A 12310-nucleotide genomic window follows, 5' to 3' on the forward strand; every position below is an offset into this window, starting at 1 on the left:
GAAACCCTGTGAGGCTTCCACTCTGTCCTTGTTGCCTCGATGGCAAGTCAGCCGCCGTCTCCACCACCCAGGGACTCCCAGGGAAGTTCAAGGTACCATCTTTTTGCTAGGGGAGAGGGGGTGGATACGGGGGCACATGGATAAACGCCCACAGAAGGGGTCCTGCCAGCTGCTCACTGCGGCCGGATGTTAAGAGAACAGCTTGCTTGTGTGTGGCCAGAGAGGCCTCTGAGGTCGAGCGTATACCCTAGGTCAATGCCACAGTGAGTCCCGCTCTTGGCACCAGCTCACTGGCGCCTGTGAGAGCTCCGTGCCACCTCTAAAAGGGGGAGGCCACCACACAGGCTCAGTGGGGCATGGGCTGCTCTGCCTGGCCCTGCACGTCGAGAGGGTGGAGCAGGTGGCCTCAGGAGTGTGTGGTCACCACCGACAGTGTCCTCCCTTCCCAACGTGCCGTGCCAGGAATGCTGGCGCAGACCCGGCTCTGTCTGGCCCCAGAGCGTCGGCCTTCGCTGCTTCCCCTGCTGCCCGCTACTCCCCTCCACCAGCACTTCGCTCTTTGACCCATTTTAGAAGGTCAGATCAGGGTCTAAGTTCCAAAGTGGTTGCCACCGTCTGGCTATGGCCGTGCACAATGCTGCAGCCCAGGGCTTCCAACCCTGATCCGGTTGGAACTCCTGCTGAGATCTGCATTTGCAACTGAGTTCCCAGGCCGGGCTCAGGCTGCTGGCTGGGATGCTGAGAACCACAAAGCCACGGTTCTCAGCACTCATCACCAGCACGGTCACCGGGACATCCTGAGGAAAGGCAGGTTCCTTCAGTCCAGCTGGGGTGGGAACGCAAATGCTCAGCTGGGGTCGGACCGGAACTAACCAGCTGAAGCCCCAGTCGGCCAGACCACGGCCTTGGGCCACTGCCACTCCCAGCGCCCACACTCAGCCCAGAGGAGGAAGAGACCCAGCTGCTGTTTGCAGCCAATCCCCGAGAAGCACAGGTCATGCGGTTCCTAGCAGCTGAACTGGACTCAGCTTCCTGAAGCCTCTCCCAGACAGCCTGACCAAGCGCCACGCCGGGGGGTTTCCGGGCAGAGGACGGCCCGCAGCAGACTCCTGGGGCTGGAAGCAGGAGGCTCCAGGCAGCCCCGAGGGTCACCTACACAGGTAAGCACCCATCTCTCCAGGACGTCGCACGCACCATTCACTCCAGTTTGACCCCATGCTGAGAACTTGCTTTCCACCCCTGATATCAGTCAGGATCTACTACCTTTATGGTACATGAGAATCACCAGGAGAACTATACGGCTGTCTCCAACAAAACCAAACCCAGACCCACTGCCGTCCAGTCCATTCCGACTCATAGCAACCCCCACTGGGTGTCCGAGGTGGTAAATCTTTACAGAAGTAGATGCCCAACCTTCCTTCCGTGGAGCAGCTGGTGGGTTTGAACCGCTAGCCTTCTGCTTAGCAGTCACATGCCTTAGGCACTGCACCACCAGAGCTCCAGGTAAGACTGTCTGATAAGGTGGAAATGCAGAATCCAGCAGGAGGATGAACCGGTTCGAAGGCCGCTGCCTCTCACAGGTGGGTGCCCTTCTCTCCACACAGTGGGCGTCAGGTGGCCTGGGCGCACAGACTGGGCTCCTCAGAGCACCGCGCACAGGCGGGCAGGCCGGTCACGGCACCTGGAGTCCGTTCTGCCCAGGTCCTCTCCCTGGCCTCTCAGCTGTCTTCTGAGACAAATGCGGTGGAGAGAGGGCTGCAGTCCCCAGTGGCCCCCGTGCGTGCGCTTCAGCTGCCTGGCCTCACTTGTTGGCGGTGGGCGGGGTGGGTCTCGGTCCCTGCCAGGCTTCTGTGAGCTTATGTTGAGCAGGGCTGGCCCCGAGCATCCCTCAAAGCTTCCCACACCTGCCGGGGGTCTTGTACGTGTTAAGTCTCAATGCCACAGGTCTGGGTGTGGTCACACGCTGCCCCGAGGTCACTAGGCCTTGGCCTAGTCCTGCACTCAGCAGCACCCCTGGTGGCCTGGCCCTGGCCTTGTTGGACCGCAGGGAGCAGTGCTAGGGGCCACCCGTGATTCTTACTAGGCCAGAGGGACAATGTCCTATCCAGCCCCACAGGGACCAGTCATCTGAAGACAAAGCCCTGACCCCAGGGAGGCTCACTGGGCCCCTCCTCATCTGGCCCCTGCAGACCCCTCCCCCCTCCTCCACCATCCTCACCCAGCACCACATGGGAGCCACGTGCAGGCCCGGTGTTGAGGGACCCTCCCTCCCTGGAACCCCCAGTCCACCGCCCCCTGGCCAGGTCTCACTCGGTCTGAGGACTAGATGGTGTGAGGGCCCTGCCAGGGTGCCTGTCGCATCCCAGGCCCTACCTCCCCTGGGTCCGGCCCACTCACTGCCAGGCAGCCTGCTGCCTCCGTCCCGGCCTTCCCAGGGGCCCCAGCAGCGGGGGCCTGCAGGGCACGCCCGGGTCTGAGGATGCCCCTACACCCACGTCCAGCCCTGGCGTCTCCTCTGCCACAGGATCGAGGCTCCAGGCACCGCCATGGTCCTTCCACAGCTCCTCTGCACATGGCTGCTGCTGGCGGGGGCACATGGTAAGCTGACGCCCTGGACAGTGGGGGCAAATGTGGGTGAAGTTAGGCTCCTGCCCCCAGAAAACGCCAACAAATGTGCTGCCAGCAGCCTGGGGGTCCCCGCCCACTCAAAGCGCAGGTTGTCCCCAGTGAGGGGGGCTTGTGGGTTCCTGCAACCTCCCAGCACCCGCACAGCTTCCTCCCCCAGGCCCTCAGGAAGCCATCAGAAAGAGGAAGGGCCCCCCAGCTCCCCACGCGTCTGTCCCAGGCCCGGCAGCCCAAGCCGCAGACACAAGGGTGGGGTCACGTCTTTCCTGCTCCTCTTCCTACAGCCCAGCCCGCCACTCCCGGTGGTGGGGCACAGAAGGCCCCTGCCCCCTGTCTAGGGGCAAAGGGGTCGACCCCAGGCTAGCTTACTTCAGTGTTGGGGGGTGTCTATCTCCCACTCCCCCCGCTGCATGACCTCCGCCAGGACAGGCACAGCCTTCAAAGGGGTGAAAACCTGCCCCCGCAAACGGACATGGCAGCAGCAGGTGGGCCCGGGACGGGGCTGCTCCTCCCCGCCCCCATCATCCGACTGACCTTGGCTCCCCTCTGCCCTGCGAGCTGCAGGCCTGGAGGACGGCGACATGAGGCTGGCGGACGGGGGTGCAGCCAACAGGGGCCGTGTGGAGATCTTCTACGGAGGCCGGTGGGGGACCGTGTGTCACGACAAATGGGATCTGACGGATGCCGACGTGGTCTGCCGCGCCCTGGGCTTCAAGAAAGCCGTCCAGGCTCTGGGCGGTGCCGCCTTCGGGCCAGGTAGGGGCTCTGCTTCCGCTCCTGCGGAGTCGAGACCGCAGCCGGTTCCGGGGACCCACAGGTTCCCTAAAAGGGCACAGGCAGGCATCAAAGACGTGCACAAGTTCCTCCTACGAACCTGACGTCAGAAACGAGTTCAGGGCGGTGGAAGCCTGGGAAGGGGCTTGGGTGCCAGGACCTCGCGAAGGCTCCAGTCCTTCGCTGCAGCCAGAGAGCCCCCGCCTGGGAACTCGTTGCGAGACAGTGCCCCCGGGAAGCAGCTGCGGGCTCACTGCTGCGTGCTTGCGATTCTGAAAACTTGGAAATGATCTAAATATTCAGCCACAGGGTTGTGGCACCACTTTTGGCTGATTTGTTGTCTGAAGGAGCCCTGGTGGTGCAAATGGTAAACACTCAGCTGCTAATAAAAATGTTGGCCATTTAAACCTACCCAGCCCTATGAGGGGGAAAGACAGTGGGCTTCCCTAAAGACTGACAGCCTTGGAGACCTGTGGGCAGTTCCACTCTGTCCTCTAGGGGCGCTGTGGGTCAGAGTCCACTCCACGGCAGTGGGTGTGGTTTGGGCTTGGCAGTCTTGGTAACCCTGTGGGACAGTTCCACTCGGTCACATGGGGTCTCTGTGAGTTTAAAACAACACAATGGCACCCAACAACAATTTAATGTCTACCAAGCAGCCATTACACTTTATAAGGATGAAGGCCAAGTTTATGGTCTAATGTGACAATTAGAACACAAAGTGGAATATTTACTGTGATTAAAACTGGTAGAGGCCTGTATACTAGTACACAGATATTCACAGTGGGTTATTCACCGTCACTAAAAGGTACAAAGAACACAAACCTATCGCCCAATGAACAGAGAAACACAAGCTGCCACTGTACACCCATCCAATGTCATTTTACCCAGCTGTGAAAAAGAATGACATTCTGACACGTGCTGTGATATGGATGAACTTTAAGAGCATGCTAAGCCAAGCATGACGTCACCAGGAGCTGGAGGCAGGGGTGGCGTTCTTGCTGAAGGGGTGCAGAGTTTCTGTTTGGGGCAGGGAATGGTTTTTGAAATAGTTGGTAATGGTTGCACGAGCTGGTGAATGTCATTAACGCCTGAGTTTGTACACTCAGTGGGTTAAAGTGGCCACTTCTATGTTACAGACATTTTACCAATGAAGTTTGTTTAAAAAACAAACCCAATGCCATCAAGTCGAGTCCAACTCATAGCAAACCCCAATGGGTTTCTGAGGCAGTAAATCTTTACGGAGTAGATGCCCAATCTTCCTTCCAAGGAGTGGCTGGTGGGTTTGAACCGCCAGCCTTCTGCTTAGCAGTCAAATGCCTTAGGCACTACACCACTACACCACCATAGCGCCTTAAACAAACAAACAAACACACCATAAACATGCGCACAGTGGAGGACACATGAAACAATGAAGAGCTATTTTAATGGACCGAGGGAGGGACTCCCACTCTATGCAATAAACAGGACCCTTCTGCAGCCTACAAGGGCTGCCCGCCCCTGGCCCCTGAAGACCACTCTGTCCTCCCTGTGCCCACAGGAGTGGGTCCCATCATGCTGGACGACGTGGAGTGCACCGGGGCTGAGCAGTCGCTGGCCCAGTGCCAGTCCCTCGGCTGGCTGCTGAGTAACTGTCTGCATAAAGAGGACGCCAGCGTGGTCTGCTCCAACGGTGAGTGGGGCCTCCCCCAGGGTGGCTCAGACCGCCCAGGGGCCTGGGTGCCCCGACGGGGTCCTGGCAAGCCCAGCGCACCTGCCGCCCTGCACACCCCACGCCTGCGTAGCACAGGTTCACAGGTGAGGCCCCACAGGACGGGGAAGCTGCTCTCTCTGCAGCAGGAAGCCCAGCGTCCTGGCCGCCCCCCCCCCGCCCCCGCCCGCCCTGCACGGTGGCTGCCTCAGGAGCGGCTCCTCCCGACAGTCAGGCCGTGCGCTGCTCCCAAAGCAGGGCCTGTGAGTCTGAGGTGGTTCGCTCGGTGCAGAAGCTCCATTCTGGATGTCTGCCCGGCAGCACGTGTCGCACGGGGCCCAGGAGCTGCTTTGGGCATCTCTCGTGGCGGTGGCCGGGAGGCTCTGACCCCTGGGAGGCCCCTCCTCACTCCTCCCATGCCAGGGAGCATGTTGGAGTCCCTCCTTCCTGGCTCACTGCTGCCTGCCCACCCTCACAGGCTGCTCCTGACCTGCCGGGACTGGTGCGTCGGCACGCAGGTGCAGTGAGGGGTCACGCTAGATGGCAGGGCTGGGGATGCAGGGGTCAGGCGGTGAGAGTGCCAGCAGTGAGGGGAACGGGCTGGAGACCAGAAGCTGAGAGCTTCCGGGTCGAGGCAGGCGGGGCTGGCTCCCCTAGTGGTGGCTGAAATGTGGGGATGGATTCAGACCTGGGTGGGACTTGGCTCCAGTCAGGCTCTGAGGAGAAGCATGTGGCGGTGGTCCGTCACAGCACCGTCCTGCCCCGGGGCCCCAGTGACGTGTGGGCCTGTTTCCCGAGGCGGCGGCCACAGTCAGCTTCTATCTCGGGCTGCCAGAGGACCCCACCTTCCGAGGCCGTCGGGCCACGGAGGTGGTTTTGGTTTAGAAGGGCAGCATCCGGGCCGACTGACCCCATCACTGGGTCTTGGGGTGGACAGAGGAACACTGTGCACAGTGAGTACATGCAGGTACACAAAGAGGAAAGCGTTCTGATCCATTTCACAGCAGGGTGAGCCTCAACACACCACGCTGGGTGCCATAAGCCAAAGAACCCAACCCATTCCCGTCAAGGGAATGCAACTCCCAGCGACCCCGGAGGGCAGGGCAGACGCCTTTGGCAGGTCCAGACGGACCCCCAGAGTTGGCTCCCACTTTCAGGGAGCCCATTGTCAGTCATCCCATCGATGACTCCCAGCAACCCTATAGGATAGTAGAACTGCCCACAGGGCCTCCAAGGCTGTCGTTTTTACAGAAGCAGACTGCCTCATCTTTCTCCCGTGGAGCAGCCGGTGGGTTTGAACCACTGACCTTTGGTTAGCAGCCGCATGCTTCAAGCACCGCACCACCAGCCTCTGAGTGTACTTGGGACACTGTGCTACAACCCACACCGTCCAGCTCCAGCTTTCACCAGCCCAAGCGGGAACCGCACCCACTGAGCAGAGCTCCCCGCTGGCCCTACCCAGCCCTGAGATCCTCGGGAAAGATCTAGAACAGGCGACTTCCTAGAGACAGAGGCGCATCCAAGGCTCCTGAGGGAGGGGCTCAGTGGGTGCGGTTTCCACCTGGGAAAGGTTGGGACATAGGCGGTAGGCGTGTTTGCACGTTGGGAGTGCACTAAACGCCACTGACTTGTAAAAAATGGTTACAATGGAAGATTTCATGGTACATACATTTGTACCATAATTTTAAAAAATAGAAAGGTGTCCAGAGCTCCAAGGTCAGGGCCACTGAGCCCCCGCCTGGATGTGTGGCCTGGATTTAAGCAGGAGATGAGCTGAGGGGGCAGAGAAGGGGAGTGGGCATCAATGGGAAGCAGAGACTGGCCCGGTCCGGCCTCACTGCTTGTTAGTGGGGAGAACTTGGGGTCACCAACAGCAGCGACACCCAGTCTTCCAGAGGGGACTTGACTTCCAGATCAGACCAGTTATACCCTCATTTCCTAGAGCCCTTCTAGGCAGACAAGGCAGGGCCTGTCAGCACAGTTAAGGTCCCTGGGTGTACAAATGCTCACCCGGAGTCCACCCGGAGGCACCGTGGAAGATCCGCCTGGCGACTGCTTCCCAAGAAGCCCATTGTGCTCTGACACACGCGGGGCGGTGCCAGGGGTCGCTCCCCGGCGGCTGGGTCGGTGCTGGGTTGTCACTGCAGTTTGGGTCTGACTCCTGGAGACGGGAGGGTGTTTTCAGGGCTCGGCGAGAACGTCCTACAGAACCAGGACGCGGACCCAGCGCGTCCCTCTCCCCCCCTCGCAGAGACCAGAGACGACCCGGTTGCCCACACCCTGGACCTCTCCAGTGAGCTCCCCCAGGCCCTGGCTGCGCTCTTCACCAACCAGGTGGGCTGCGACCTGTCTGTCCAGGTGCAGGCCGGGGACGAGGAGGCCCTGACCGTTTGCGTCCACAGGATGATCCTCTCCACCAACCCTGAGGCCCAGGCCCTGCTGAGGGAGCCGGGCCACAGCATCACCATGGAGGTGGACGCTGAGTGCGTCCCTGTCGTCATGGACTTCATCAGGTGAGCCGTCCTCGGGAGCTGAGGCCCCACATTCCTCCCCTTCAGAAGCACGGCCATAGGGAGGGACACCCGTCACAACGATGCTTGTGTGTATATGACACACGCACACACACCACACGGTGTACACGAACACCATGTACACACACATCACAGTCACATACACACCACACACGTCACACCACGTACACGTATCACACACACACATACCCCATGTACATGAACACCACATACACACACATTATAGTCACATACACACCACACACATCACGCACACATACACCACACCACACACAATACCATGTACAGACATCAACCACATGCACACATCATAGTCACATGCACACCACACATCATGTCACACCACATACACGTATCACACACACACCACACCATATACACACAGCACACACTACACCACATACATCACACCACATACACACACACCATGTATACACATACACCACACACACACACCACACATATCACACCACATACACACATCACACCACATACACATATCACACACACACATCACACCACATACACACACCACACACACTACACCATATACACTCACTACACCATATACACACATCACACCATGTACACACATCACACCACGTACACACATCACACCATGTAGACACATACACCACACACACACACCACACTCTTCACACCATGTACACCCATACATCACACACCACACCATGTACATACATCACACATGCACACATATACCACACACATCACACACACATATCATGCATACACCCACGTACACATCCACACACATGTACATCCACACATGTAAGTATACTAATTCTCACAAAACCCAATATGCGGCTCTCCCTGGGTAACTCTATATTGTGAATTAAAAGAAGTGTTAAGACCCACATGGATTATGAACGTAACGTCAACAGCAGCATGTCCAGGCCAGCTCGGCAGAGAGCAGTTGGCAGGTTAGGGATGAGCCTAGCCCTGGTGAAAACAGCGACTGGAAGGAGGGTGTGTAGTGAAGCTCAGATAGCAGGGCCGGCCATGGTGCCCACCCAGAAGTGGCTCTGTGGGAGAGAGACCTGGCGGTCAGCTTCTATGAAGACTGACAGCCTTGGAGACTCTGTGGGCAGTTCCACTCTGTCCTGTAGGGGCGCTGTGGGTCAGCATCGACTCCACGGCACCCAACAACAACAAGGCAAAGAAACCCCAGGAGGATCTATTTCTTAGATGCGGTAAGGGTACAGCATAGGAATCCTCCAAGTACCTGAAAGTCACGGCCAAGGGCAGCTGCCTCTTCTCATCTGATCTTGCTAGCATGACTGGGACGGGGGCTTTTCCCAGGCAACATCCCGAGGTGTGGCCTGGTTTCCACTTGGGATCAGTGAGGTCACCCGGATCTCACTGGTTCTACTTCTCAGATGAGGCACGTGAGACACTGGGGGGGGGGTTGCTGCACGAGACACCGGCTTCAGCAGCCGAGGACAAGGTCCCCCTTGAGACAGAGACAGAGACAGCCCAGAGGCTCTCTGGAGGGCATGCAAGGGTCTGGCCACAGCAACTAATGACCACAAACCACGCTGGAGCCAGGCCCCTGACGGCCTCCAGAAGCTGCGCCGCGTCATCCGTTGCCCCCGTCCCCCGTGCCCCGCAGGTACTTGTACTCCCGCAGGCTGGACGTGCCCCTGTCGTCGGTGAAGTGCTTCCACCAGCTCGCCTCCACCCACGGGGCCGAGCGGCTGCAGGAGTACTGCGCGCGCCTCTTCGCCGTCGTCCTCCCGCAGGACGCCTCCTTCCGGACGGCCCTGGACCTCCACGCCTACGCCCTGGCCACCCGCGACCCCACGCTGGAGGCGCTCTGCGTGCGCTTCCTGGCCTGGAACTTCGAGGCGCTGACGCGCGCCGCGGCCTGGCCCAGCGTGGAGCCCGCCCTGCTGCGCGCGCTGCTCGCCAGGAGCGAGCTGGCCGTGTCCAGCGAGCTGGCCCTGCTGCAGGCCCTGCAGGCCTGGGGCGCGGACAACCGCGGCGCCGGCGCCCTGATGGCCGGCCTGCTCGAGGAGGTCCGCTTCCCCATGATCCTGCCCGCGGACCTCTCCCGGCTGCAGCTCAACGCGTCGCAGTTCGGCGCCCACCGGGAGCTCCTGCAGAAGAAGACATCGGAGGCCCTGCAGTTCCACACGGCGCCCCGCCAGCAGCTGGCGCGGCAGGGCGCGAACCTCGCCCGCGACGCCTACCGGCCGCGGCTCTACACGGCGCCCGCCTGGGGCGCCTCCATGCCCGCGGGGCCCCAGAACTCGCGGCTGGCGGATCCCTCCGCGGGGGGCGCGCTCTCCTCCAGCTACGGCGCCGGCGCAGCGTACCCCCTGGGCTCCGCCGACCAAGGGTACTACCCCTCGCGGGCCTTCACCACCCCGCAGCACCCCAGCTTCCTCTTCCGGGCCACGCGCCTCTCCTGGTCGCTCTTCTACCTCCCCACCGTCCAGAGCTGCCGGAGCCGCGGCCTCACGTGCTCCGCCGGCGAGCTCCCCGCCCTGGGCCTGACCAGGTCCGGCCGCTCCGACCCGGCCGTCGGCTACGAGAACAAAGCCCTGATGCTTTGCAGCAACAGCTTAGTGGGCGCCGTCACCGACTTCACAGGCCAGAAGGCTCCGATCCCTGGCGCCCGGCGCGCCCCCGGCCCCGGCGATGCTTCCGTCTTCCCCTGCCCTCGGGGCTACTTCAGCAGCTTCCACGCCGTCATCCGCCCCTTCTATCTGACCAACTCCTCGGGCGTCCACCAGATCGCCAATGCCACCGAGAGATCGCCACTCCCACCGGGGAAGGCCAAGCGCGTCCCCCAAACGCCCAGCTGAGCGGCTTCCCTGCCTGTGGCGGTTGCACAAGCGGCCGCCAGGCGTCGCCCCTGCGCTGATTGCCGGCCCATAGAAACCATCAGAAGGTTTCGCACAGCGCTCCCCAGCGGCCGGAGGGCGCTGTGCACGCCCCTGCTCTCCGCTGCACACACCGCCCCCCCCCCCCGACCCCAGGCCCAGGAGGAGTTCGTGCATTCTCCAGGCCCCCGCGGGTCTCTCCGTTGCCCCCGCCGTCCCCTGTCAGATCATTAAAGTTGCCTGTGCTTCTCTGACCGTGTCCCCGCAGAGAGCCTCATTGAGTCCGACCTGTGTTCTGAGGTTGGGGTGCTGGGCTCTGGGGGCAGTCAGAGCGCTGGGAACTGTCCCTGCCCTGGAGGGGGCACGGTCCAGCGGCGGAGGCAGCAGTGCACGAGTAAACCTGTGGCTGGAGTAACGGGGCAAACGGGGAACCCAAAAGCAAGGGGTGTGGGCCGTGAAGAGCAGGGCGGACCTGCCTTAGGTCGGGTCTCCACGAACGAGTGACCCCCAAGCCAGGGTCTGAAGGATGAGTGGCAGAGGACAAGTGGAAAACTGAGTGCGTGTTCCCGGTGGAAAGAGCGGCAGGTTCTGGGACGTTGCCCCTATAAGCCCCGTGTGTGTGTGTGGGGGGGGGGGTGAAAACCGATTGTCCTCCAGTCCATTCCAGCCAAGAGCCCCTCAGCCAAGACAGCAGCTGCCCCCACTAGCGTTTCAGAGCCCCAACACAGACACAGGAGCTCCCACCTGACCCACCGCAGCTGCACCCTTTCCTACAGGGAAGAGGGAATGTCTACCACGTCTCAAATCCATGGGCCAAATGCCACTGTGGCCACTGCCAGCTTCCCTGGGCAGGGCAGGGGCAAAGGACAAAGCCAGACACTCCTAGTGTACAGGTGGACAAGACACGCGACCAGGGCCACACTACATGGACCCCGGGAGAGTGGGCGAGAAATGCAGGCCACAGCCTCAAAGTCCTAACCACGATAATGGAGACAGGCTCACTGCACCGGCCGAGACTGGAGGGTTCCCCGAGAATGTCACCCCAAGATGCTTCAACTAGAGCAAGCCCCCGAGGGCCCCTTGTAGCCACGGAGCAGGTTGGTTCGAGAAAGAAGAAATCTCACCCGTGAGCACTGTGCTCCTTTAAAACATCTCCTCTGTGAACCAAACGGTCACCGATGACTTTCAAACGAAGATGAGAACGTGAGGGACAGGGAAGCTAGATGAACAGAAACAGGACCACCAGAGCAGAGCTCATCAGAATGTTCCTGCATTGTGAAGAACAGAACCAGTGCCACTGCACAACTTGTGGAGAAATTGTGGAATGGGCCCTAAGCTGCTGTGTGAACCTGTACCGAAAATACAGTAAAATACACACACACACACACCCCTAATACAGCAAAGAGGAAACTACGGGCAGAAGCCACAGTCTCATTTCTACAGTTAGTCACAGGACCGCAGCCGGTACTCCTGACGTCTCTCCTCTCACCACTTCATGTTTCCTTCTCATCTCCACAGCGAAGGTGTGGACCAGTAGGTCACACACCCTCCTCCCGGAGCGCGCTGGGCCCTGGGTCCTAACAGCAGGGAGGCTGTCCCGCCGCGTGAGCCAGGAGTCTCTGGAGCCCTTCCAGACTCCTTACGCTCTCGAGCGGCAGCCCCATCCCCGTGACAACCAGGTGAACCGTCCCAGACACCACCTTCCTCCTTCCCTCACTACCTGCCCAAGGACACGAGCATTCCCGGCTTCCCAGGTGATGCTCACGAGTATCTTGTTAGCATGTAGATCGCACCTCAGTCTCTCGGGGTGGAAACGCAGATTCTCAGCCAAGGGTCCACCCACA

The 12310-nt window shown here is 60.4% G+C and overlaps 1 protein-coding gene across 1 annotated transcript; it reads left to right on the forward strand.

Moving 5' to 3' along the window:
* Positions 1 to 3097: 3097 nt before the first annotated feature.
* LOC103214037 (galectin 3 binding protein) lies at positions 3098 to 10448 on the forward strand. The gene is made up of 5 exons (XM_007959834.1): positions 3098 to 3110; positions 3190 to 3381; positions 4937 to 5068; positions 7338 to 7599; positions 9251 to 10448. The coding sequence occupies exons 1-5, from the start codon at positions 3098 to 3100 to the stop codon at positions 10446 to 10448; spliced, it is 1797 nt and encodes a 598-aa protein (XP_007958025.1).
* The last annotated feature ends 1862 nt before the right edge of the window (positions 10449 to 12310 follow it).

This window comes from Orycteropus afer, unplaced genomic scaffold (assembly GCF_000298275.1).
Source record: "Orycteropus afer afer isolate SDZICR_OR568_19922 unplaced genomic scaffold, OryAfe1.0 scaffold00018, whole genome shotgun sequence".
NCBI classification, from domain to species: Eukaryota; Metazoa; Chordata; class Mammalia; order Tubulidentata; family Orycteropodidae; genus Orycteropus; species Orycteropus afer.

Excerpts from the sequence above, each read along its gene's own strand:
- LOC103214037 (XM_007959834.1), top strand. Across the intron at positions 3,382-4,936 it reads CGGTGCCGCCTTCGGGCCAG|GAGTGGGTCCCATCATGCTG; the intron begins GTAGGGGCTCTG and ends CTGTGCCCACAG. Across the intron at positions 7,600-9,250 it reads GTCGTCATGGACTTCATCAG|GTACTTGTACTCCCGCAGGC; the intron begins GTGAGCCGTCCT and ends CGTGCCCCGCAG.